The sequence below is a fragment of the Ictidomys tridecemlineatus genome, chromosome 13 (assembly GCF_052094955.1).
Source record: "Ictidomys tridecemlineatus isolate mIctTri1 chromosome 13, mIctTri1.hap1, whole genome shotgun sequence".
Classification (NCBI taxonomy): domain Eukaryota; kingdom Metazoa; phylum Chordata; class Mammalia; order Rodentia; family Sciuridae; genus Ictidomys; species Ictidomys tridecemlineatus.
Genome location: NC_135489.1, coordinates 50,927,397 through 50,953,874, shown reverse-complemented (window position 1 = coordinate 50,953,874; position 26,478 = coordinate 50,927,397). Strand labels below are relative to the sequence as shown.

At 45.3% G+C, this 26,478-nt stretch overlaps 1 protein-coding gene across 2 annotated transcripts in view; it reads right to left on the bottom strand.

Moving 5' to 3' along the window:
* Emilin2 (elastin microfibril interfacer 2) overlaps positions 1 to 26,478 on the bottom strand; it is a 51,707-nt gene that overhangs the window by 12,947 nt on the left and 12,282 nt on the right. For both annotated transcript variants that reach the window (XM_013363685.4, XM_005337119.5), the window contains exons 3-4: positions 14,913 to 15,088; positions 6,513 to 8,438 (exon numbers count right to left, since the gene is read on the bottom strand). In XM_013363685.4, coding sequence (XP_013219139.2) covers positions 6,513 to 8,438; positions 14,913 to 15,088 — 2,102 coding nt within the window. The remainder of the gene's footprint in view (positions 1 to 6,512; positions 8,439 to 14,912; positions 15,089 to 26,478) is intronic.

Here is a 26,478-nt window from a genome sequence, read left to right as displayed (position 1 = left end):
CAATGGAGCTGGCCTTGTGTGGACTAAGGGCCTCTGAAACTGTGAGCCCCACGTAAACTTCCTCCTCTAATGGTTCTGGTCAGGTCTTTTGTTCACAGCCACAAAAAAAAGCTGACAAAAACAGAAATGATGTGATTCAGAGATTTCAAGTACTAGGAAGAATGAGCCAGAGACGTGAACAGAAAGGGATGGGAAAGAAGAAGAGGGAAGCCCTGCTGCAACCCAGATGATGTCGAAACACTGCTGCGGTGTGTGTAAGGAGCGCTGTCCCTTCCGGTGTGCGTGACGCAGAGGAAGAGACTTGCCTGACTCACAGCAGGGTCCTTCTGCCCACCTTCCTTCCTCAATCCCAGCCTCCCTTCCCTCCCCAGCCGGAGAGGATCAGTGCCACCTGGGGCTCCATCTGGGGCTCAGCATCACCTCAGTGCCAGGCCAGGAGAAGGATCCACCCGCTGGGGTGGCTGCACCCAGCCTGTGTCACAGGCCAGGGCCATCTGGATGCAAGGCAGCAGGATAGACTACCCTTCACCCACTTCCTGGGATGACAGACATCAGGGCACCCAGGATGTGGCCCACCCCAGGGACGTGTGTGCATGACCACCTAAGGCCACTGGCTCCAGAAGGAGCAGAACCATGCACCTTGGGGAAAGAAGGAGGGTGCTCAAGATGGTCCAAGGACCCGTGCTCCTGCCCACCCCTGAAAGCAGGAGCCAGCAGATCCGGAGCCCAGGGCCACACCCTGCTGGCCACAAGGCACAGAAAAAGGATCTAGAAACCTTTTCACTTAGAACCCGATTTGCCATGAGCTTCCAGTCAACAAGTTTGAACGTGAAGTTGTGGGTGCTGGGAGGGGGGATTCGGAGGCGCCTACGCTTTCAGTCTGACTCTTAGTCCAGGGAAGAGAAAGAGAAGCCACCCAGCCCGCCCCCAGGCCTCGCTCTGCTCCAGGCTGGAGGCCTGGGGCTGCCTTGGAAGAGAAAGGGACAAAGATCATTGTCCTCATCAGAGGGGAGAGGCACGACACAGGGGTGTCGATTCTCACACCTCCTTTTTGAGGTAGATTGTTCATCACTATCATTTCCGGTTCAGATGGATGGAGAAAGTGATGCTAGGGACCCAAAGTCACAGAGCCAGCGTGCAGGAGCCCTGATTCCAAACCTGGGAAATAACAACCACTCCCTGGCTCTAATCTCCCAATGGTTTCCTACGGGACTAAAGTCAAAATCCTTGGGATGGGGATGTAGCTTGGTGACAAAGCACTTGCTCAGCATTTGCAAGACCCTGGGTTTGATTCCCCAGGATGCACACACACAAAAATTCCAAATCCTTTATCATAGCCTCTAAAAATCTGGCATGATCCAATTCCGACCATTTTTTTTTTTTTTGACCCATTGCCTATGACCTTCCCCCTTGCTCGTGTACTTGAACAACCTGGCCTTCTTCAATTAGGGCAAAGGCAAACTCAGCCCTGGCCCTGACCGCGTTTTTGTTTGTTTGTTTGAATGTTTGTTTTTGGTACCCAGGGATTGAACCCAGGGGCACTCCCCTATCAAGCTACCTCCCAGCACCCCCACACAGACCTTTACAACTTGTTTTGAGATAGGGCCTCCCTACGTTGCCCAGCCTGGATTCTAACTTGAGATCCTCCTGCCTCAGCCTCCTGAGTCACTGGGATTACCGATGTGTGTACCATGTCCAGCTCTGCCTGGACCATATTCACACAGACATCTCTGTAGGGTTTGTTCCCCCTTTATATTTATGGCTCAACTCAAAGGTCATCACACAGAGAAGCCTTCCCTAACCATTCATCCAAAATAGATTCCTGCCCCCATCCTCCATCACCGTCTGTTTCATCATTCCTTACGGCATTGATCGATACCCGAAATCCAATACTGACGCGGCTGTTCACTGGCCGTCCTTCTGTTAGAGCGCACGATCATGAGGGCCCCAGGACATGGCTCAGGAGAAACCTGATGAGTGAGTGAACGAAGGGTCTGGGGTGTGGAGTGAGGAGAGCTGAGGGTGAGACGGTGACAACGGGACACAGTGGTTCTTCATCTCTCCTAAGCCAGGTGCCCTTCAGAATGCCAGGTGAAGGCCATATCCCTCTAGCTAAAAAAATAGCCAAATGTCGGCATAACATGTCAAGAATTCTTTTAAACCCCAGGGGAAACACATGAACTGATTGGAGGGTGAGGGAAGGCTTGAGCCGGGAGTGGTGAGGCACGTCTATAATCCCAGCAGCTTGGGAGGCCAAGGCAGGAGGATCGTGAGTTCAAAGCCAGCCTCAGCAATTTAGTAAGGCCCTAAGCCACTCAGTGAGACCCGGTCTCTAAATGAAATACAAAAAAGGGATGGGGATGTGGCTCAATGGTGGAGTGTTCATGAGTTCCATCCCTGGTACCAAAAAAAAAAAAAAAAAGCCTTGCATCTATTTGAGCATCAGCTGCCTCCTGGGTAACTGAGCCCCATCAGAGATGCTGCCAAAGAACAGGATCCGTGAAGAGCCAATGGACTGAGCAGAAGCACCAGAGTGTGTGTATGTGGCCCAGAATCTGGTTACGGGCCCAAACCTAAGCCCATCATCTCACCTGTGGACCTGCACCCCCTGAGGCAGGCATGATGACCACCATGACTACCCTTGCCACCTGGCACGACAGCCCTGTCACCTTCAAGAGCCGACTTGCTGTGACCAACAGAACGAATGCGGCAGAAGTGATTCTGTGACAGCTCTTGGGCCCCACTGTAGGAGGCCAGCAGCTGCCCCTTTCTCTTTAGGAGCCCTCTGCCACACAGTAGGTCTGACTACTTAAGAACTGTGTCGTGAGGAAGCCCAACCTGGCCACGTGGGAGAGAGGGGCGACGTGGAGGATCCCAGAGGTGCTAGCTGGGCCACTGAGTCAGCCTGGACCTTCCAGCCAACCGCCAGCCAAGGGAGGCTGAGTGGGCGGCTGGAGCGGATACCCCACAGAGCAGAAGGGCCACCCCGCTCAGCCCTGCCCGAGTTACCCGTCTCCATACACAACAGAAAGTGACACCTCCCCGTGTTTCAAGCCACCAAGATTTGGGGAGGTGGTCACACAGCAATAAATAACTGATCCAGTCACATCACCTCACCTTGCCTCTCCTCCATCCCAGCCCTTGGAGGAAATACCGACTCAATCTTACAGGCTCCACTCAGGGGCCCCTTCCTTGGAGATGCCCTCCCAGACTTCCACGGCAGCTGTGGGCACTCCACCTGCCCCCCTGAGGCTCATCCATACCCCATTCCCATGACCGCCCCTTTGCTTGCTTCTCTACCAGACTGTCATTTTTTATCCACATGGGCCACACACAACCATTACCTACGTCCCAGGGGCTCAATAAGGGGTTATGTACTGAAAGAACAAAGCCTTACACCCTTTGTGCACACACACCACCTTTTTCTTTTTTTTTCTTTTTTAAGATAGGGTCCAAGTTGCTGAGGGCCTCACTAAATTGCTGAGACTGGCCTCCAACTTGCAAGCCTCCCAAGTTGCTGAGATTACAGGCGTCATCCTGCTTTTTACAAATGACCTCGTTCATTTACTGCAGACCTGTGTGTCTCTTTCCCGCTGTGCTGAGGCATGCCCTGAGTGAGGATCATGCCAGCTCATCTCTATATCCCTCACAGAGCTTCGCACACAGTCAGTGCTCAACTGACAGACATGTGACTTTCTCTGGGACCTTAATGTCCAGGTTCTAGGTCTCCTAGGCCTGGGTGTGCTACAAGCTTGCATGAGGCTCTGTTTATTTCTGGCTCTTTTCAGTCATGGAAGTTCTCAAGAGCCCAGGCCGTCCACATTCACAATGGGTCCAGCCCCAAAGACTGTGTCTGAGAAGCCACATTCTGTCCAAAGGCATCCCCATGCAGCTCCTACTGCCCAGACAAATGTCAAACAGCAAATACAGCTTCCCACGCAGCCAGGGCTCTGCAAACCAACTGGAAATATCTGGCCCAGTCTGTTATTATAAAGCACAGTCCAGACAGCATTGTCACCACAAAGGACAATCACTCTGTGAACACACACAGGTCTTGTGACCTCTACTCAACATTCCAGAGATATAGGAGCTGAGTGGGCCCAGGGAGGAAGGAGCCAGTCATGTACAGTGCAGAGGGCCGGGCACCGGGAGGAGGCCAGATGCCTGGTCCTGTTCAAACTGGGTAACTCCTTATCTGCAAAATAAGCACCCTGCTCGGAGGTCACCGTCCAGAGCATTTTCCCTCCTGACTACATGGACCCCTTCCCACTCCTCCTGAGGCTCTCCCCAAGTGGAGAAGGGCTGGTCCACCTCCCATGTTCTAGCTTTACATCCTTTTTAAAATTTATTTATTTATTTATTTTGGTGGTACCGGGGATTGAACCCAGGCGTGTTTAACCACTGAGCCACACCCCCAGAAATATTTTTATATTTCATTGTGAGACAGGGTTTCATTAAGTTTGCTTAAGGCCTCACTAAGTTGTTGAGGCTGGCTTTGAACTTGTGATCCTCCTGTCTCAGCCTCCAGAGCACAGGGATTATCAGTGCATACCACCATGCCCGGCCCGGCTTTATGTCTTAGCTGGGACCTCATCTTAAAATTCCACAGGCTCACAGAGCCCATGAAATCTCAGTCAGTATTTATAGGCCTGTGTCACCCACAGTGAACAGAAGGAAAAGGTGACAGACCTGCGGGAGGTGGGGAGGAGAAAATAGAGACAGGGATGTCAGGAAATAGTTTCCCTTCTGGGCACACCGCTGACCCTCTGCAAGTCCCAAGGGCCAAAAACTCTTCACTCAACTCTGGGAGACACAAAGGATTTGTACATAGCCCAAGCTCTACCTGTCACTAGCTGTGTGGCTTTGCACATATTTCCCTCTAGAAAAGGATGCACCTTCTCTGTGAGGCTGTCACAGGGCTCATCAGCTATGCCCTGAAGGGACTAGCCCAGCGCTGGTACACAGAAGGTGCTCAATAAATTGAATAAGGTGCTAAATAAATTGAACTCTCTTCTTGCTCCCTTTCACCTCCTGCATCCAGTTAGAAAAGGCTAGCTTATTACTGAGGCTATCTAAAGATAAGAATCCAGCCGGGAGCGGTGGTACATGCCTGTAATCCCAGAGGCTCGGAAAGCTGAGGCAGGAGAATCATGAGTTCAAAGCCAGGCTCAGCAACAGAAAGGTGCTAAGCAGCATAGTGAGACCTTATCTCTAAATAAAATACAAAAAAGGGCTGTGGCTGGGGTTGTGGCTCAGGGGTAGAGCGCTCACCCAGCACGTGCGAGGCCCTGGATTTGATTCTCAGCACCACAAAAAAATAAATAAGATAAAATAAAGGTGTCCAACTACAACTAAAAAATAAAATGTAAAAAAAAAAATTCAAAATAAATAAATAAAAAGGGCTGGGAATGTGGCTCAGTAGTTGAGTGCCCTGGGTTCAATCCCTGGAAGAAGGAGAAGGAGAAGTAGGGGGAGGGGGAGGGGTATTCAGGTATATTCTATTAATAGGGATAGGCTTTTTTTAATATTTATTTTTTAGTTGGACACAATACCTTTATTTATTTATTTTTATGTGGTGCTTAGGATCGAACCCAGGGACTCGCATGTGCTAGGCGAGCGCTCTACTGCTGAGCCACAACCCCAGCCCCAATAGGGATAGTTTTTATGTTACCGGTTAAAAATAAATTTAAAATTTTTTAAAGTGGGAAAAAAAATAGAATTTAGATATAAGAGAAGCTCTGTCCTTCAGGGATTATGTGTTTAGCCACGAGTAACAAACAATGGAATTATTACTCAAACTATCAAGAGACTATTCATTCATTCAACAAATATGTGTTGAAAGTTTAAGGTGCTGCAAGCAGCGCTCTCAGCCCTTCTAACGCACTTTCAGATCACAGCACCATGGGGCTTTGGACAGTGACTGCCCCTAAACTGCTTTCGCCCAGGGTCCTGCCCAGGTCTTTGGAAATAAATATGACAGCATCCTATCCACAGCATCCTATCCACCATGATCGAAGCCCTAGATTCTAGGGAGAGGGTAGCAATCCAAAGACAATGATGACAAAGCTTGTGTTGACATAAACAATAGGTGAAGCTTGGAGAGAGGTGACCAGGTCAGCATCTAGGGAACTCCCCAGGTAGAGGTGGGAACAGCAATACCCTCTGCCCAAGTTGTTGTGCCAAAAAAATCTGACCCCAAATCGTAGTGCCCCGGCATGTGGTGTCATCGATACTTGGCCACCTATCTGTAGCGAAGGGCCAGTTTTCCTTTTTAATTTCCAATTTGGTGCTCTTGTAAGATATGTGGATTTCGTGTTTGAATGCCAACGTGACATCAAATTATTTTAAAGCTTTAAATACACACTCTCAGTGCTGGCCTTTATCTCACTGCTACACCAAAACCATTCACGAACTGGCACTAAACCCGGAGCCACACTTGGGATTAACTCCACAAACCCTCCAAAAGGCACCACAAAGGCACACAAGAAACGGAACGGTCAAGTTCAACTTACTTGCCGACGGCTGGAATTTGATCAGATCTTGCAAGTCAGTAGAAATCTGGAAAACGTGGCTGTAGAACTGCTGGACGGAATTCTTGAGGCTGGAAATGTCTCTGGAGTGCGACCTGAGTGTCCCGTTCATCTGCCTGACACAGTTCCACAGGCTGCTGACGTGCCTGTTGAGCCCCTCTTTGATCTTCTGCAGACTCCCCGACATGGAGTCCAGCTTGCTGCACGTTTTCTCCATATGCGACACCCTGTCCTCAACCACGGAGACCCCCCTCTGGACCCCGTGCATATTTTCCTTACAAGTGTCCAGCTCAGACAGGACCTGGCTCTGGAGCCTCTGCCACCTCTCCTCCAGCTGGCCGCAACACGGAGCCACAGGGTCCTGGGGAGACGGGAGGGTGTCCCCCGTCCTTTCTTGCTCACCCACCTTAGCAGACCCACCGGCTGCGGCATTTTTACCTGCTTGACAATTGCTCACTTCCTTCTGAAGATGAGTCACATCATTACCTGTGTGGTTTAGTTGAGCATAAAGACGACTAAACTCTTCTCGAAGCTTCTGGACGTTACGCTCGGTTTCTTGAAACTTCCTAGACATCGTATCATTGAGAGATTTCCAAAGGCTCAGGCTGTCACCTGCTAGTTGGTCCTCTCTGTTTGGTACAGTACCTTCCAACCCAAGATGTCCTCCCTGGAAGTTCTGCAGGCAGATGTCCTCCACCACTTGAACTTTGTCCTGCAGGCGGTTTAATTCTATCATGACCTGTTCTTGGCCTGATCCAGACAGCCCAGGCACGTCTGCCCCTGGGGGACCAAATTCACCACCAGTGTCATTGGCCACTTGTAGGAGGACGCTCCCCAGACGGTCTTCCAGAGAGTGTATTTTCTGATCCAGAAGTTGCCTCAGGTCATCCACCTCCCCAGAGATGGTCCCCCGGAGGGTTTCCTCAATGTAAAAGCAATGCTCTTCCGCGTTCTTCTCCGTCACGTTGATCCTTGCATCTAGCTCATTCCATCTGGCATCAAAGTCCACCTCTGGTTCCGGAACCACCAGGCGGTCAAACTCGTTGTCCAGCCGTCCGTTCAGCATTCTGGTGGCTTCCGCCACTCTCTCGATCTTCTGCTCCAACGTCTTGAGCTGCTCACCGAAGTCGCCACCCTTTCCCCCGCTGCAGCAACCCGGCTGGGCTGGAGGATCCTGCAGCCGGGCTCGAAGGTCGTTGATGTCTTTTTTCAGGCTCGCCTCCTTCTCCCCGATCAGCTCTATCACCCCCAGGTAGCTGCTGCCGTAGTCGTCACACTGCTGCTGCAGGCCAACCAGCTTGTACTCGCACGTGTTCTTCAGGTCGGCCAGCTTCCTGTCCATCCCCTCCATGAGCTCCTCTCTCAGAGCCTCGATCTTACTGTCCACGTAGGCTTGGTAGAGCTCACTGGTGGTCATGGTCACCGTGGGGCCCTGGGCAGCCTCCTGCAGCTGTTTGAGCTGCCCTTCGTAACCCTTCACCTTCCCGTCCAGCTCCTCCAGCTTGTCACTCTTGGTCTTGAGAGTATCTTTGACTTGAGCCAATTCAGACTTAATGTCCTTCATGCCAGATTCCTTACTACTGAGGACTCCGGGAGGCTGGGCTCTTTCCGTGTCTCTGGCAATCTCACTACCAGGCCCCGGCTGGGGATGTGGGTCGCCCAGCCATGAGGTCGGTTTGCTGGCATCATCCTGAGTAGCATGTTTGAGGTTTTCGTTCAGGTCTGAAATGGAAGACTGGAGGTCGAGAACTGTCCTTGTGAGTCGGAGAACCTTCTCCTCAAGCATCTGGATTTTCTTATCCTGAAGTTCTTCAGGCCCCTGTTGGGGATTCACCTTCTGACTCGGTTCTCCTGCAGGAGTTGGTGGTGAAGTGTCCTTGGGGTCTGAGACTTGGCTTGGTTCATTATCTGTTATAAAGAAAAGGTTGGACCTCAGTTAACATCTGCTTCCTTTCACAGCTGCTGCAAAGACAATAAACGGGGGTACCTAGAGGACATGCTTAAATCTTCCCTTACAAGCCCCCTATCTAACTTAGATAATTATTGTGGTAGAGTGGAAGAGAGGATGGGCTTTGTTTGACTTTGAAGTCAGACAAACCTCTATGTACCTCTGGCTCTGCTATTTACTGTTTGGCCTCAAATGAATTAATTAACTTCTCTGAACTATAATCCCTTCATCTATAAAGAGGAGGGATAGGGTCTACTAGGATTGTTAAGAGAAAATGTGGGGCTGGGGTTGTGGCTCAAGTGGCAGCGCACTCGCCTGGCATGCTTGCAGCCCGGGTTTGATCCTCAGCACCACATACAAACAAAGATGTTGTGTCTGCCGAAAACTAAAAAAATAAATATTAAAAAAACTCTCTCTCAAAAAAAAAAGAAAATGTACATATCATATACAGGCCATCCATGGTCTCTTTCACCCTGAAGGGAAATAACTACTTTGTCTTGTGAACACACTGTTCCCACATTAGTGAAATGTGGCTACACCCAGTCACTGACTGCACACCGTAAAGCCATTAGCAGTTGGAAGGTATGATAATATATAATATCAGATCATTTGAGGTTATCTATTCTCAAAATCACTCCTTAACTTTTATTAGCATCTCTATGCTAAGAATCTTATAGACATCCCTTGGTCCTAAGAAGAGGTCAAGAAAACTAAAATCAAAAGACTGATATAGCAACTACTGTACTGGTGTCTCCTAACAATAAGCTATCTTGCCATATATAGTCAGATGCCTTAGGTCAAAGATCACAGACATTCAATTTTTGATAATCCTATTTTGATAAAATATTTCCCAAGGAGACAGTCCAAATGAAAAAAAAATGATAATGATAGTGATGAGTCATAAAATGGAAATAAATTCATACAGAGATAAGTATTCTAGTATTAAAAAGAGGCTATCAAGGGGCTGGGGTTGTAGCTCAGTGGCAGAGTGCTTGCCTAGCACATGTGAGGTACTGGGTTCAATCCTCAGCACCACATAAGAATAAATAAAGGCATTGTGTCCATCTGCAACTAAAAAATCAAAAATAATAATAATAAACCTGCAGCAAGAGAATAAGACAAGAGCCATGCCCTAGAAAGGGCTACTGGAAGGGGACCAACACTGTCCACCTGGAGCCCACAGGGAGGAGACCATGGAAAGTAAGTAGAAGAGGTCAGACACATTACAAGGGAATTGAACGCAGCAATGCACTACACTGAGAACAAGCAAAGCAAATTAAGAAAGCTGCAGATATTTGTTTCTTCCGCCCCTAAGCTTCCACACGAGATGAGAGCAGCAGCTATTATTTGTTAAAATTAATTCTAACAAATAACTTAGTTGTAAACCAATGCTGCAATTCAGATGCTCCAACTCCCAAGCACATCTGGTACCTGGCACAGAATAATAAAGAACACTTATTTGCCATACTGAAAGTTTACACTATATCTTGGAACCCTAGAAGGAAAATATAAGTTACCAAATCACATATAATAAGTGAAATGCTATTCTGGGTGCAATGGTGTTGATATTAACTTAAGTGTCCCCCCAAAGCTCACATCTATGTGAGATGATGCAAGATCATTCAGAGGTGAAATGGTTGGGTTATGAGAGCCATACCCCAATCAGTGAATTAATCCCCCAGTGGGATTAACTGAGTGGAGGTGGTGGGGTGTGGCTGGAGGAGGTAGGGCACTGGGGACATGCCTTTGCGGTACATATTTTGTGTCTGGCGTGTGGGGCCTCTCTGCTTCCTGACCATCCTGTGAGCTGCTTCCCTCTGCCACACTCTGTTGCCATGATGTTCTGCCTCATCTCGAGCCCCAAGAAATGGAGCCTGGTGTCTACAGAATGAGATGTCTAAAACTTTGAGCCCCAAATTAAACTTTTCCCCTTCTAAATTCATTCTTGTCAGGTCTTTTAGTCACAAGAAAAAAAAAAAAACTAAAACACGGGGCAAAGGAAATAAAATTTTTTAAAGGCATAAAAATGGGGATATGGGAAGAATATAATGAAATATCTCTCTCCTCTACCACTGGTGATTGTGTAAATTGCTATAAATATCTTTAAAGGATATTACAGTACTATGTATTAAAATACTCAGATCCTTTAGACCCTGCAATTACATTTCTAGAAATGTATTCCAGAAAATAATCAATGACAAAACAAAATTTAACAGAGAAAGACACTTATTCAAATACAATATTCAATACTGTATTGAGACTATGTTCAAACAATCATATTCTTTGAAGCTATTAAATGATATTGTGGAGGACTGGGGTTGTGGCTCAGTAGTACAGCACTCGCCTAGCAAGTGTGAGGCATTGGGTTTGCATGTCACACCACATATTAATAAGTAAAATAAAAGTCCATCAACAACTAATAAAAATATTTTAAAAATGATATTGTAAAATATTTAATGGCATGAAAGGTTATTATTGATTGACAAGTTGCTGGATCAAAAATAAGTATTTCCTTTTACTTCCTCCTAAAATCCCACTAAAATGACAATGAAAAAGGGAAGGGACCAAAAACCCCATCCAACTTAATGTATTAAGAATTGGAATCAGAATGGCTAAGAACTTTTTAATAGCAGTACTGGGAGGTAGAGGGAAAATGAGCAACGTTTTCAAAATTCTAAAGGAAAAATATTTCCAAGCAGAATTCTGAAACTAGAGTAAAAATATTTTTATACTATAAAGTATCAAAAAAGTTTACCTCCTACACAATCTTCTCATGAAACTACTAGAGTGGGCTGGGGGTGTAGCTCAGGGGAAGGGCACTTGCCTAGCATGTTCTATCCTTAGAACCATAACAACTGGAAAAAAAACTACTATAGGATGTGCTCAAGTAAAACAAAGGAGTAAAATAAGAGAGTGAGCAGGGAGATACAAAAGAAAATGGAGAATTGAAAAGAGGCAGGTTAAGACCCCAAGGTGACAGGGAAAGAGGATGACAGTCCAGATGGGAGGTGGGAGAAGGCTCCTGGAGATGTTTCTTCAAGAAAAATGAAGCTGCTGTGTCTGAACATAATGAAGGGACATTCAAATAACCAGACAAGGATTTGGGTTGAAATAGGAAACGCACACCAGCATGCACAAACACACACACACACACATACATACAAACAAGCAAAGGAAAAATGTAAGACAATTATTAACTATAGAAGATCAGAAGTCTGTGTAGGAAAGACCCATTCATAATATACCACAGAGCTTAGCTGTAAACATGAGCCATATAATTAATACAGTATAAACACTGATATTGGCTTTAGTAAAAAATACAGTATTTTTTTTCTGTATGGAAAGTAGGGGGTTGGGGAAAGAAGTCAATAGATACGGAGGTAAATTTCAAGAGATTTATCTGAAGAGCTTAGAGCAGGCTGGGGTGTGGCTCAGTGGGAGAGTGCTCTGGGTTCCATCCCCAGCACCAGAGGGGGGTTGGGGGGGCGGGGGTTGGAGTTTAAAGTAATAGCCTCTGGGAAGGGGAAGTGAGAGAAGAGGGGTTCCCTCTTCTTCCCGTCTGTGTTGTAAAGCTATTCAACTTGTAAAACTATACATATATTCAAGCTTTGATAAAATAAAAGCCGAAACTAAACAAAACAACGATAAACTACTAGGACCCCCGCAGTCCCCACCTCATGTTTCCCACGAGTGCAAATGACAGGATCTACTGTAATCACAGGCTAATGTTTATCTTCCCTGGGGTCAGGAACCCTGTCTGCCTGGTTTTTTACTTATTCCAAGGGCCTAGGATAGAGCCTGTCAGACGTCTGCAGATAGAGGGAAGACTAGACGTTAGGAAGGCTGTCCCTGTTTGAATGCCCCCTGATCTCAGGTTGAAATTTAGCTGACAAGAGGTGATCAGGTCTTGAGGACTCTACCCCTGTGAATGGATCATAGCTGTTACTGCAGGGGTGAGTGAGTTCCTGATAAAAATATGAACGGAACCTGATTTTTCTGTCTTCCTTATGCTTGCCTGCCCTTCTGCCATATTATGATGAGGGTTTTTTTTTTTTTTTTTTTTTTTTAATGGGCAGATGCTGGCCCTTGATCTTGGACTTCCCAGCCTTTACAAGCATGAGAAACAAATTTCTCTTCTTTCTAAATTTTCCAATCTCTGATGTTTGTTTAGACCAACCTAAAACAGACTGAAACCGTGGCTTCTATCAAAGAGATAAGAGATAAGTGCTGGTGAGGGTATGAAGAAAGGTGGTGGGAACATAAATTGGTACAGCCACTATGGAAAAAAGTATGGAGGTAGCACAGGAGGATGGCACGTCTGAGGCTAGCCTCAGCAATTTAACAAGACCCTAAGCAGCTTAGTGAGAACCTGTCACAAAATAAAAAATAAAAATGTGGGGACTGGGGATGTGGCTCAAGTGGTAGCGCGCTGGCCTGGCATGCACGAGGCACTGGGTTCGATCCTCAGCACCACATAAAGATAAATAATAAAGATATTGTATCCACCTAAAACAAAAGAATAAATATTTAAATAAATAAAAAAATAAAAATGAAAAATGTGGCTGGGGATGTGGCTCAATGGTAGAGCACCCCAGGATTCAAGTCTCAGTATTAAAAAAATAAATAAAAAGTGGGGCTGAGGCTGGGGCTCAGTGGTGGAGCACTTGCCTGGCATGTGTGAGGCACCAGGTTCAATCCTCAGCACCACAGAAAAATAAATAAAACAAAGTTATTGTGTCCATCTACAACTAAAATAAATACATAAATAAATCCAACCTAATCAGACCTTGGTGGAAAGTGTAAGCCGAACAAAACATTTTTTTAAAAAGTATGAATATTTCTTAAAAAATTAAAGCACAATTATCACACAATCAGCAATCCTGCTTCTGGATATATACCCAAAGAAATGAAATCAATATCTTGAAGAGATATCTGAATCTCCATGTTCATTGCAATATTATTCACGACAGCCAAGGTACATTAATAACCTCAGTGTCCCTCAATGAATGAATGGACAAAGAAATTATAGGGTGTGTGTGTGTGTGTGTGTGTGTGTGTCTGTGTGTGTACACACAACATGATACTATTCAGTCTTAAAAAGGAAAATCCTGTCATTTATGGCAATGGATGAATCTGGAGGATGTTCTGTTAAGTGAAATAAGCCAGACACAGAAAGGCAAATAACAAATGATCTCACACATGGAATCTAAAGAGAATCAAACTCATAAAAGCAAGGAACAGTGGCTGTCAGAAGCTTGTGAGTGGGGGAAACGGGGAGATGTTGGTCAAAGGGTATAAACTTCCAGTTGTAAGATGAACAAATTCTAGGGATCTAAGATATACCCTCGATGGTGATGGATATGTTAATTAATTTGACTGTGTTAATCATTATACATTATATGCATACTATGAAGGCATTACTTTGTACAGCCTGAGTACATTCAACCTGACAGTTAACTATTTTAAACAAAAAACATGTTCCTATGATTTATAAACATTCTTTAATTGATATGCATGACTTTAATAAAAAGATTATTTAAAATCTATTTTATGGATAATGTTGGGAAGCACTATCGGTTTCAAAGACCTCATGGGAAGATAAAAATCAAACATAACTTAAACATTTCATTTCCCAAGGAAGGCTAAGCTGTGTTTATTGTGATTCATCTTTAGAGGAGGAAAGATGAGCTGATGTAGGAGCAAAATGCAAGGGAAAATTTTTACCCGTAAGAATTGTTCCCTTAATGTTACACTTCAAAAGCTGACGTGATCTACGGGTGAAAATTCTAACTTGGGACTAAGCTTTGCAAACATCTCATCTCAAACACAAGGAGAACCATTCACTTTTTTTTTTAAGACAATTTTAACTCCTTTAAACTCAGATTTCTGGGTTTTAGAATTGAAAGTAAAAACAGAGCATCATTACGTGTGATGTTCTTCACACCACTGCTCCAGGCTACATCAGTCTGAACCCATCAGCATTTAACGCCCCCGCCACCCCCGGTGAGGGGGGGGGTGGGTTCTAAGGCACTGGCTTGCACCAAGAGTTGGCTCTAATAAAGCAATTTAATCATGACAGGGTGTGTCCTCCAAATGCTTTCTGCTCCTGCAAATAAACTGCTGCCATGCCACCTGTAATCCCAGCAGCTTGGGAGGCTAAGGCAAGAGGATGGCAAGTTTGAGGCCGGCCTCAACAAGTTAGCAAGGTCTAAGCAATTTAGTGAGGCCCTGTCTCAAAGGACTGGGGACATGGCTCAGTGGTTAAGCACCCCTGGTTCCATCCCCAGTACCAAAATAAAAAAATTTCTGCCACATAGACCTATTTGCTCAATCTCATAGATGATAAATCTCGCAGATGACAAATCTTGCCCTCTGAAGCAGTACTGGAGATGTTGAAGGTGGCCACGCAGAGTGAGGCACCAAAAAGACATTACCTGTGGCTTTCTTTATGCTATTTCGAGGCCGAGCAGGCGTGGGGTGGGGGGTCTTCGCAGGGTCTTTGGGACCTTCTTGGCAGTTCGCTCCTCTAAAGCCAGGGCAGCATCTCCACTCCAACTGGGTCACCGTCTTGTACCTGATGACGTACCTGGGTCTGAAGTTCACCCGATACCTGCAGACAGTAAGGGCAGCACCGCTCTTTTAGTTCAGAGCACCTCTGGCCCTCCCAGAGACAAAGCCAAGTAAAGAGGATTCAGGGTCCAGCTGACTCCCGGGGGGTCAGAAAGGCAGGGTCTTCCCACCCTAGGTTCTGGCCTCCTCCCTCCAGCTCTTGAATTCAGGGCAAACAGAAAAACTCAGCCTGCAATTCCCATTCGATGTGGACAATTTTGGGTCCCTAAACTGAGCTTTTGTCCACCAAAAAAACTTCTGTTTACAATTCACAGCTTTATGGGGATCTCTTCAGGTGAGACTCAGTGTTGCTTTCTATTTTGTGTTTTAAGAAAAACATCTCAAGCCTGGCGCAGTGATGCACACCTGCAATCCCAGCAGCTTGGGAGGCTGAGGCAGGAGGACTGCGAGTTCAAAGCCAGCCTCAGCAAAAGCGGGGTGCTAAGCAACTCCGTGAGACCCTGTCTCTAAATAAAATACAAAATAGGGCAGGGGATGTGGCTCAGTGATCGAGTGCCCCTGAGTTCAATCCCCAGTACCTACCCTCCCAAAAAAGAAACAAAAACATCTCTGGGTGTACAACCAGAGATATAAAAAATTGTGCTCTATGTGTGTAATAGGAATTGTAATGCATTCTGCTCTCATACGTGACAAATTAGAATTTTTAAAAAAGAGTGAGCTTTTGAAGTGGAGAAAAGGAGACTGGCCTTTGTTGGCAGAGAAAACAGATGTGCATAATCATAATGGTTCGAAACAGCAGCTCTGAAGTTGGATGATCTGGATTCAAAGTGTGTATCTGCCTTTTTTCTAGATTAAATACTTTAAGAAGCCTACCTACTTCTGTAAGCCTTAGTTTCCTATTCTTTAAAATGAGAAACGCTACCACATGGGGTTACTACTGTACCAAGCAAATTGAATAATATGTGTGAAATGTATCAGGCTACCTACATGGAGAACACACATTAAATATTCATATTCATTTGTAATTCAGTATGACTATGCTTTCATTATTTAATAAACTAACTATTGAAAATTTAAAAAAAAATCCCTGGCACCCCGTCCCACATAAAACCCACATATTTCCCCTCTGCACTGTCAAGGAAGCAGCAGACTGCTGGCCTCCTTATATTTTCCCAAGATGCCCTGGGGCAATGCAGCAATCAGGAGGTGGAACTGAAAGCCAGTAAACTTGCCCCAGCTCCAGTGTACATTCCTGACACCCTGGGACGTCCCAGAGACATTTCCAGTGAGTTGTCAAGTCCTCCAGACCCAGGGCTGGGCCTGGACCTAGAACAGATAGCCACAGCCCAGCAGCCCATGGTGCACACTAGGGATGAAGCTCACAGATGCCTCTGCTCACAGCAGACAGAAGCCATGGCCACACAGGACGGCCCTCCTTTGATTTACCCCAACTTGGACTTTCTGGCTTGGAACCATTCTCTCTTGAAAACCTTCACTTTCTCTGCGTTTCTCACCAGCAGCTGGCCCTGTCTTTGGGTCAGTTCCCAGAAAGAAACAGGTTTTGCATCACTTCCTCAGGGCTGCTGCGTGCTGCTTGTGGAGGCCTTAGGATGACCAGCTGTGGGGGCTGCTGGGACCTGCAGGGCTCAGCCAGCCAAGCGAGTCCAGCTTGAGCACCAGCCTTGGAGCTGGGGACTTCAAAATCATGTTCCTAACAAAACTACAGATTGCTAAATGCAATGGACCTTTGACATCTCCCCTGAGGGTCATAACCATGACAACTGAAGGTCCTTTCTTTGGGGGTACAGGGGATTGAACCCAGGGACGTTTTACCACTGACCTATATTCCTAGCTCTTTTTATTTTTTATTTTAAGACAGGCTCTTGCTTTGTTGCCCAGGCTGGACTCAAACTTGTGATCCTCCTGCCTCAGTCTTCCCAGTAGCTAGGATTATAGGCATATGTCACTGGGTCTGACTCAATTAAAGGTCCTTCTTTGGGGTGTGGTGCTGGGGATGGAACCCAGGGCTTTGAGCATGCTAGGCAAGCCAGCTACCACTGAGCAAAGCCCCAGCAAAACCACGACAATTAAACCCTCTGTGTAAGGACCTACTCCACTGGACAGGGAGGCGTCCCTGCAGAAACCCCAGGGCACACCAGCAGGGTGGAACCTGCCAAGCCTTGAACCTTTTGCTGTACCATTTCCATAGGTCTTTAAAGACCGTGGGTCTCAACCAAGGCCCTCAAAATCACCCAGAGAAGAGTGAAAAAATACCCAAGCCTGGCTGTCCCCCTCGGAGGTTCTGATAGAGTCTGGGTAGGGCCTCAGCATGTGGATTTTGAGAAGTTCCCAAGGGAGGCTTTTGGGAAGAAAAACTGGAAAGGAATCTCAATAAGTAAAAGGGAAATGCAAGGGGTGCTCATGGGAGGTGGGGTTAGGTTAGAAGGGGAGCAAAGGCCCCCCACTTTCAGGCTTTTCATTCTCTCCTTTCCCTTCCACCCCCACCCCATCGTAGCTCTATTACTTATATTTGTCTCTTTTTCACTGGTGAAAAATCAGGGGCTCACAGGGGTTATATGACTTATCTGAGTTCATTCCAAAAGTGGCAGGGCTGGCATTCAAGCCCCTGTCCCTCCCTGTGTACCCTGCATGCCCTCAACAGGCAGAAGCACCTGTTCCCTCTGGCAATTGCCTTAAGTGTGTGGCAGCCGTCCCATCTGGAGATGTTCCCAAAGGCCCCAAAAACCTGGTGAGAAGACAGTCAACCTCCTCACTCAGCAGACTCATGCCTGAGCATCTAACTGGTGGAGGTGCACACCAGCCCAGGCCCTGGTCCCCTCCCAACTACACAAAGGTTTTTGTTGTTGTTGATACTGGAAATTGAACTCAGGGAAGAATCTAACACTGAGCCACATCCCAAGCCTGTTCTTTCTTTCTTTCCTTATTTATTTATTTATTAATTTTGAGAGAGGGTCTGCTAAATTGCTGGGGCTGGCCTGGAACTTTCAAATCTCCTGCCTCAGCCTCCCAGGTCACTGGGATTACAGGCGAACAGCGTCACCACGTCCAGCCCCTATACAGAGAATTCTTGAAAAAAATAAAATTTTAAAAAAAGAAAAGACAATTCCATTTCACAGTCTTGCATACTGAAGCCAAGCATAATGCTGGAAAAATGTGTAATCTCAGAAAACCATTTTTCCTCTGAGCATTAAAGACGGAATGTGAACACGTGTTGGCTCGCAGGGCTTGTGCATCTGGAGGTGACAGTCCATAAGAAACCTTTTTGGCTAAGGTGGAGCCAGGCAGGGAACGAAACTATGGAAGAGGGGCGCGGGGGCCCCCTCCCCACCACACCACACCCTGCCCTGGGGACCCGCCCCCTGACTGCACGCGCTGCAGGACAGGAAATCCCTGCTCCCCCAACCCACCTCATCACTTTCTTCAAAGGCAGTGATTTTGCAGCCAGTTCAAGGCTCAGGAACGTTCCCTGGAGTCCCCGCCCTCCTCCCACCCTGCACGATCGCCACGCCCACCTGGGCGCCACGCCCAGCCTGCGGTCGGTTTCCAGGGTCCCCCTGGCACGTTCCTGACAGCTTCTCAAGCCCCGGGTGGGGAGGAGGCCGTCCTGGCTGGAAATGATCGACAGCTGGAAATGATCAGTAGGCCACCTCCATCCAGCCATGGGAAAGCTCACCGAGGGATTTCACGGTGCCTAACGACGACACGGATCCCTGAGGTGGCTCTGGGCCCTGCTCCATGGCCTTCGGGCTTGGGGGGAGGAGTGGGCCACAATGTAGGGGTGTCCAGCCTCACAGCTCCATGGGGATTTTCCCAGCAGAAATCAGGTCTGAAGGTTCCCCAGAGGATGAGGACCCCCTCTCCATCACCCAGGGCACTACAGGGAAACATCCTGCCCTAGAAATTTTTATAAACTGTCAGGGACCCAGGTGTGGTGGTGCACACCTGTTAATCCCAGCAACTCAGGAGGCTGAAGCAGGAGGATCACCAGTTCAAGGCCAGCCTCAGCAGCTTAGTGAGACCTTGTCTCGAAAAAAATAAATGAATAAAATGGACTAGGGGCATAGCTCAGTGGTCAAGAGTTCCTGGATTCAATCTCCAGTACTACAAATAAACAAACAAATAAATCTAGTTATCCTCTGGTCTAACTCAAAGCAGATAAGAATTCTTAAGTCTCCCCAGAACCAAATCAAACTCCAGAATCCTGGGTTCATGAAGAACTGCACAGGAATCACACAGCGAAAAGTAACTCAGAGCTGTGCTGTCCAATAAGGTGGCCATTAGCAACCTGTGGCTATTTAAACGTACACTAATTAAAAACAAAATTAGCCAGACACCGTGGTGCACACCTGTAATCCCAGCAACTCAGGAGGCCGAGGCAGGATGATCGCAAGTTCAGGGCTAGCCTCAGCAACTTAGCGAGATCCTGTCTCAAAAAAGTAAAAAGGGCTAGGGGTGTAGCTCAGTGGTAAAAGTTCCTCTCAGTTCAATCCCCAGTACAAAAAAAAAAAAAAAAAATTAAATTAAAATTAAAAATTTAGTTCTTTGGTCACAATAGCCATATTTCAAGTACTTCAAAGCATGAACATTTCCATCATCATAGTAAATTCTACAGGTCAGAACTAACCTAGATATTCATGAGATGGTGTGTAAATCAGCCATATGCACACATCTATTCACCAACCCACACCAACCCATCCTCTTCTTCCTCCCACTAGAACATTTGCATAACATCGATTCCAGAACTACTTCCCTGAAGCAGAATGCTTCCCTGAAAATAGCCACACATCCCCAGCAAGGCAATATTTAGACAACTTTGCACAAGATAAAGGGTTTGCCCTGCATTTGGCATTTACCTGTATTTTATTTTCACACAGCCTTTTACTAAAGCTTTATCCAACCCGTGACCCTTTGGGGATATAGGCTAGACTGGGATTTCTTCCAAGAACAAACTTTCTAGTAACTCTTCTCTTTCCAATCACTGGCCAGCCCCAAACAACCTGGAGCCAACTCTGCTGGTTTTATTCTGCACGTGTGGTTCCACACAGTATGGACTGGAACGGAACTGAGAGGATGCTGAAGGAAGCCAGAAAGAAGTACTTCCCCGCAAGACTGGGAAAAGTATCCCTGCTAGGCCTAGCAAATAATCAGCTCCCCAGAGAGAGGGAAATCAGCATGCAAAGGGTACAAGTCAGGGGCTGGGGATGTGGCTCAGGCGGTGGCGCGCTCGCCTGGCATGCGTGCGGCCCGGGTTCGATCCCCAGCAGCACCGCATGCGAGCAATGATGTTGTGTCCGCCGAGAATTAAGAAAAAATAAATGAATGTTAAAATTCTCTCTCTCTCTCTCTGTGCCCCCCTCTCTCTCACTCTCTCTTTAAAAAAAAAAAAAAAAAGGGTACAAGTCAACAAGATTCAGAACTGCTCACCCAGAATAGACTGGGTTATCCTCCATCCACAGTAATTTATTTTTTAAAAATTGAGGTAAGATACATGTGGCATAAAATTTAGCATCTTGCCAGGTACAATGGCACATGCCAGTAATTCCAGTCATTCAGGAGACTGAGGCTGGAGAATTGCAAGTCGGAGGCCAGACTGGGCAATTTAGTGAGATCAACAGCAACTAGGGAGATCCTATCTCAAAATTAAAAAATACAAAGGGCTGGAGATGTAACTCAGTGGTAAAGCACAACCCTGGATTCAATCCCTTTTACCACAAGGAAAAAAAAATTGGTTTCTTAACCTTTTATTTATTTTGTGGTTTGGGGGATTGAACACAGGACCTTGTACATGCTAGGCAAGGCTCTACCACTGAGCAACACGCCTAGCCCAACTTCATCATTTTTAAATATATAGTTCCGTGACATTCAGCACATCACACTGCTCTGCAACCATTACTACCCACTTCCAGAACGTTTTAAATTTTCCCAAATTGAAATTCTGTATTCACTAAGTACTAAATCTCCATTCCTCCCTATTCCAGTTCTTGGCAACCGCTCTCCTGCTTTCTCTATGAATTTGATGACCCTTGCTATCTCCTATAAAAGGAATCCTAGAATCATTTATCTTTGTGACTGGCTTGTTTCACTTAGTATAATGTTCTCAGGGCTCATCCCTTAGAGCATGTGTCAGAATTTCCTTCCTTTTTTACATAATAATTCACTTTTCAAAATTTCCGTCTCAGTGGTAGAAATGGATGACAGTGGGTTTATTTTCTAGAAACCACTTGTGACAAATGTTTTTGTTGCTGTTGGTTTGAGATGTTGGGAGGTTTCGGGTTTTGTTCTGTTAGTGAATAAACAAATGAGCTTTTGATATTTATGGACACTTTTCATATTTTTTTAAATATTTTTTTTTTTTAGTTTTTAGGTGGATAGAAGATTTTTATTTTTTATTTTTATGTGGTGTTGGGGATGTAGCCTAGCGCCCTGCGCATGCCAGGTGAGTGCGATACCCCTTGAGCCACATCCCCAACCCTCATATTTTTTTTGACACTTTGCCAAAAGCAAAAATACAGTCAGGCAGTAGAGGCTATAAATCTGAAGTCAGAAGTGATTTCAAGGGTTGTGGTTGTGGCTCAGTGGTAGCACTTGCCTAGTATGTGTGAGGCCCTGGATTTGGATCTTAGCACCACATAAAATAAATAAAATAAAGGTATGTGTCCATCTATAACCTAAAAAGAAGTGATTTCAGAACTATATTGAAGTGAGAACTGGGGCTGAGACTCAGCGGTAGTGCACTTGCCTAGCATGTGTGAGGCACTGGGATCGATTCTCAGCACCACATATATTTAAAAAAAAAAAAAAGGCTATCAACAACTAAAAAATTTAAAACAAAAAATTTTAAAAATAGTAAATAAAATATAAAGGACTATCAACAACTAAAAAATTAAAAATAAAAAGAACTATATCAAAGTGAAAAGTGATTCTGTCCCAGCAGATGACACACCTCCCATTTGAATCCACTTTGTCCTACTGCCAATAAAAAATTGGCCATTTGAAAAAAAAAATATGCATCTACAAAGACAGTTTCTGCAATTCCAAGTCTGGAAAAGTGTTCCCACTCAAGAGAAAACGAAGACACCAATGGACCTTCCTACAGTTTAAAGAACAAACATAAAATCAGAATTCTCATCTTTTTCTGTTACATTATACATTGTTAATTAGATCTCTGCATGGAGAAATTAATAGTGTGAAGCAAAGAAATGTGAAACATTTTACTTGGCTATTTAGGAAATTCACAAATTTTAAAAGCTAGAATGCTTGGGCAAATCATATGGGGGTGTTTAACCACTGACATTTTTTATATCTTATTAGAGAAAGGGTCTCACTGAGTTGCTAAGTGCCTTGCTAAGTTGCTGAACCTGGCTTTGAACTCTCAATCCTCCTGCCTATACCTCCCAAGCCGCTGGAATTACAAGCATGTACAATACATTACAATACATGCCTGGCTTGGGCAAATATATTTTTGAAATACAAAATGTATCTAATGAATCTACAAGCGAAACTGATATTCCCTGGTTAAAATTAGATTACAATAGAGCTTTATATAGTTTTCAAATGCAGATCCTAGACCAGAACAATGTGTTCAGAAATAAAAATATAGGAGCCTGTTTCCCAGCACAAACATACATTTACTGGAGAAACCACAACTGTAAACTGCTTATATTTTCATTTCCTCTTGAATGAATTTCCTTATGCACTTAGAGTGGCAAGTTGGGTTTCCAAACCTAAAATCCGAAATACCTCTCAGCATTTTGCTCTGATGACATGGTGTAATGAGAAGTTTTCTCCCACCATCTATTTATCCCCCTAATCCACAATTCCACCGTCATAAAGAAGGGGGATTAAAGAAAACCACAGCACAAGCAGCTCAGCGGCAAGGCTAAGTCCCAAAACTCTGCTGCTGTAGATAGTGACACTGCTATTCCTAAATTTGCTCAAAGATCAGAACCTTCCTCTGTGCAAACTTGCATTGCTAAAGATGACATCATCTGCAAGAGCTGGCTGCCGTCCCGTCCCGTCCCTTGACATATAGCCTATGCCTGGGTTCCAACGAATCCACACTTTCAGTTTTGACTTCTTCACCTTGGGAGACACATCCCCAAATCACTACCCCCACAGTGGGGTGGGGGGAGGGAGCACGGGGCCTTGGCCAACTGTGACAGCCGAATGATTCAAGAGGTTGTGGAGGCCCACATGTTTGTAAAGAATTCTTTATGAGAGAGCTATTTCTCCCAGATAAACTCTATACTCCATTTCCCCAACTTCCCCCGTGTGTGCTCATTCCTGGAGTCAGCATCACAGAACACTTGTCTCCCGATCACTCCCCAGTGAACTCATTCTCTGCGTTCCCACAGTATGGAGCATGAGAACATCTGCTGGCCTGACCGTTAGCATAATGCTCACCCCGGACACCACTTCCCGTGGTTTTGTGATCCAGGCCTTTCTACCCAGAGCCACGGAAGAACTCTATTTTAATTACCCTCTTTCTTTTTTAATTACCCAACTTCTACAAAAGTCACAATAATTTAAAAATCTTTTTTCCTTAGCTTGGCCTCTCTCTAGTTTGCAACAGCAATCCCTCTCTCTTCAAAGGTCTCAGTCACTCGGTGCCTTCTCTCTCAGCTCCACCTCTTCCAGCCATTCCTCAACCTGCTACTCATCCAAAGTTCTCAGAATTGCTTTTAGATGCTACAAGAGAATTGGCCAAGCCATCCCTCCTGTAATCTATTTCAGACCTTGGAGTGAAGACTCTGGACATGGACAAGCTCCTGTGCTTGGAAACAGAATATCCAGACATGGGAATCTTTTTGCAGATATAAAAATATGTTCTACTGGGCATGGTGGCACAAGTCGGAAATCCCAGCGGCTCCGGAGGCTGAGGCAGGAGGTTAAAGCTAGCCTCAGCCACTTAGCGAGGCCCTAAGTAACTTAGTGAGACCCTGTCTGAAAAAATAAAAAAGGGCTGGGGAGGGGACATGGCTCTTCCTTTGGGACAATTCATTCTCAGTTAGAAACATAATAATAATCTGGAAACTGAAAACATAGGAATACTGATTTTTTTTTCTAATTTATGACCACATTGGGGAAAAGATGAAAATATTATAACTAAGGCTTTTCTTTCAAAGATCATACTAACTCAGTACTGCAAAGGGTTTTTTGAAGTCACCTGTGACACAGTGAGGTGGAACCATTGTCACTCAGATGTACTCTGCTTAAAGGGGCAGCATTTTTCTTTGGAAGACTGCTGCCCACCCCCAGGCCTGAGGTTGTGACAAGTAGGGGGAGGGAGGGGGGGCTGCTTGGAATGATTAAAAAAAAACAAAACTGGAGAATAAAATCACGGCATTTGTAGGTAAATGGATGGCGTTGGAAAAGATAATGCTAAGTGAAGTTAGCCAATCCCCAAAAACCAAATGCTGAATGTTTTCTCTGATATAAGGAGGCTGACTCATAGTGGGGTAGGGAGGGGAAACGGGAGGAATAGATGAATTGGAATAGATGAATTCTAGATAGGAAAGAGGGGTGGGAGGGAAAGGGAGGAGGCAGGGGATTAGCAAGGATGGTGGAATGTGATGGACATCATTAACCAAAGTGCATGTATGAAGACATGAATTGGGCGTCAACCTACTTTATGTACAGTCAGAGATATGAAAAATTGTGGTAAGTATGTGTAATAAGAATTGTAATGCATTCCGCTGTCATGTATTTAAAAAAAATAAAATCAATTTAAAAAAAGAAAAGAAAAACTCACACAAAAAAATAAAAACAAAACTGTATTTGCTATTAATGGGAAGGGTAATGGAAGTGATATAGAAGAATTTCTCCTCAACAAGATCTCCCTTCTATAATAATGGACTCATTTTCCCCCCATGATGGATTATAGTTAATTCCCTACTATGAGGTGATGAATAATGAGGTCCTGATTATCTCGTGGATAAAAGTGATCCTTCCATAACCTCCAGTCAACAGTCTGGGAACTAATTCACCTGATCCTCCTGCCTCAGACTCCTGAGGACCTGGGATCTGGCTGACTACCGGGCCCAGACAAATTTCCCCTTTTTCTAAGGATACCAGTCATATTACATTAGGACTCATCCTAAGACTCCAATTTAACTTGATTACCTTGACTTTGAAAAGGTCCTTTTTCCAAATGAAGTCACCTTCTTTATTAGTGGACAAAATTTGTAATGACATGGTTAGGAGTTTGGACTTTATTGTTCAGGTAAAGTGGAGTCCGGGAAGGTTTGATCAGGGATCTCATCAGAGCCAAGGAATTGTGTGGGGAAGTCAAACTGGGCATGGGGTGATATATGACTGAGCAGCATCTGGCCTTTCGTTAGGTGTATTGACAGCAAACAGTACTCAACAATAAAAGGTAATCAACTATTGATAGGGTCCAACAAGGATGAATTTCCTAATTATGCTTAAAGAAGCCAGACCTCCAAAAACAGAGATGACACCATTTACATAAACTCTAGAAAATACAAACAAATCTATAGTGATAGGAGGATCACAAGTTTGAGGCTAGCTTGGGAAATCTAGTGAAAACCTGTCTCAAAATGAAAAATAAAAAATAAAAAGGACTGGGGATGTAGGTCATTGGATCCAATTCTAGTATCCTCCCTGCCAAAGAATAAATTGAATCATCCAAGGACATGAACAGATATTTCTCCAAAGAAAACATACAAATGGACAACTAGCACATTTCCAAAAAAGAAATTATGGCTGGAAGAAGAATTGCAAGTTCAAGTCCAGCCTGGGCAACTTAGCAAGGCTCTGCCTCAACTTTTAAAAAGTTTGAAAAAGGGCTGGGGATGGAATCCATGGTAGAGCCATCCCCAATACTGATGGGCGAATGGATGGCTGGATAGAAAAGGGGAAATTTGGACACAGTCAGGTATAAAGGGAAGGTGACATGAAGGGACACAGGGAGAAGATGGCCTCGTACAAGCTCAGGAGAGAGTCCTGGAACAGACTCTTAGCTCTCAGTCCTGGAAGAACCAACTCCACCAACACCTTGGTTTGCTATTCCCTGTGAATGTCCCTTCATTTCCGGCCTCTGGCTCCTTGCTCAAGTTGTTTCATGACTTATGCTGGCCTTGACTCCACTCCCACCTGCGTATACTCAACTAGAACCTTCTTTCAAAGCTCTGCCAAAATGTCGCCACTTCCAAACAAGTTCTCAGGTTCTTTCTGGCTAGAAATAATTTTTCCCACTTCCGAATACCTTGAACACTCTGTGGTTCTCTTATTGCAATCCTCATTCCTACATTTTGTACTTATTTCTACTTGTCTCGTTTTATCTGCTTGTCCCACTTTTGAACTTCCAGAGGGCAAGAAAGGGGTTCCTACTGAATCTCCATGGAGCCCAGCTCTGGGTCAGACGTAGGCCATGCACGAAAATATTTG